General features: G+C 50.9%; 1 protein-coding gene across 1 annotated transcript in view; it reads right to left on the bottom strand.

The window, feature by feature from the left end:
- Positions 1-1,317, bottom strand: part of LOC119585012 (flocculation protein FLO11-like) — a gene marked incomplete at its 3' end in the record, with an annotated part of 2,813 nt that overhangs the window by 1,317 nt on the left and 179 nt on the right. Inside the window, 1 exon segment of the mRNA XM_037933627.1 lies at positions 76-1,317. Within this exon segment, the coding sequence (XP_037789555.1) occupies positions 76-1,192 (1,117 nt within the window).

A 1,317-nucleotide genomic window follows, 5' to 3' on the forward strand; every position in this document is an offset into this window, starting at 1 on the left:
AAAGGCTCGATATGAAGTAATTCAACTTCCCAGATCGACTGCGGCTGTATTCCCCCTTAAAGAACGTTCACTTACCAATGAGATTTGCACTGGTCGCGATGAAATAGAATGCCGTCGTGGCCACAAGAGTCGTTTCATCGAGGTATGGAAGCTTAATGTGGTCGTTTACCACGTTGGAGACCTCTCGCCAGCACTCGGCGGCTATGTGCCCTGCCCCCATTCCCCTGACTTGATATGTAGTGTCCTGGACCTTAAATTTGCCCAGCGACCCGATAGGGAGGCACGCTGTGCGCAGGACCAGTTTCTCTTGCCGGGTAATTGAGTTACTCTTGGATTTCCCGTTTTCTGTGTTATCCGCGGGCGGCTCGTGCTCTCCGTTTTCTGTTGTGTCTTTTGCGGCGGAGTCTGTTTTGTTTTCCTTTGGAATTGCCGAATCTTTATGTGGTATCGAGGTGCTTTGGGTTGGAGTTTCATCCTGGAACTGCGTTGACGTCGCGTCGGTGGTAGAGGTGACACTCGCCACGTTTGCATTCTGCCGGGTGAGCTCACGCAGTGTGGTTGCATCAGATGGCTCGGTGTTTACTTCGGGCAAATCCGAGTCTTGGGATGGAACGCTGTCGGTTCCATCGTGCGGCTGTTGTCGGCTGCTGTCGCCAGGCACGCGCAATAGCAGGCCCTCAAGCGACGTCTGGATGAGTTTCTCCGTCGTCTTGATTTCGCTTTGCACTTTGCTGTTTTCAGCTGGTTTGATAACTATCTCGTTTGGTACGACGAAAAGCAGATCAGTCACCGAGGAAATCGTCTGCTTCGAGGAACTGGCAGGGGTGTCAGGTGATCTGTTAGATCCAGAAGATGCTGACGTGAGGTTGGTAGAGGTCGGTGCGGTAGTCGTGCGCTGGTTCCCTTCAGTTGTCTTCCCGTCGCTCGTATTCATATTTTGAGGTACAGTTGCGCGTTTGCTCTTTTTACTAGCTGTGGTCTGAGCCTTGCATTCAGAATCGCATGTATTGTCAGATAAAGTGTTCCTTTTAGAATAAGGAAGGGATACACTGCCAGTGTCATCATTTTGCACAAGCCTCGCGTAGTTTCCCATGTCGTCTATGCCGACGTCTCCCCTGCCTCTGTGCGTTCTCTCGTTCAACCCTTCCCTGCTTGATATCTCTTGTGCTTCGCTTCTGCCCGTTCTAGTCATTTCGCTCTCGCTTAGTCTCAATCTTTCACCATCGCTTGAGTCATTGTCTGTCCTCGTTCCACTTACAGCTACGCCATTTGTTTTCCCTCCACTTTCGGCCTTGTCTATTTGTCTTCTTGCACCTT

This window comes from Penaeus monodon, chromosome 19 (assembly GCF_015228065.2).
Source record: "Penaeus monodon isolate SGIC_2016 chromosome 19, NSTDA_Pmon_1, whole genome shotgun sequence".
Taxonomy (NCBI): Eukaryota; Metazoa; Arthropoda; class Malacostraca; order Decapoda; family Penaeidae; genus Penaeus; species Penaeus monodon.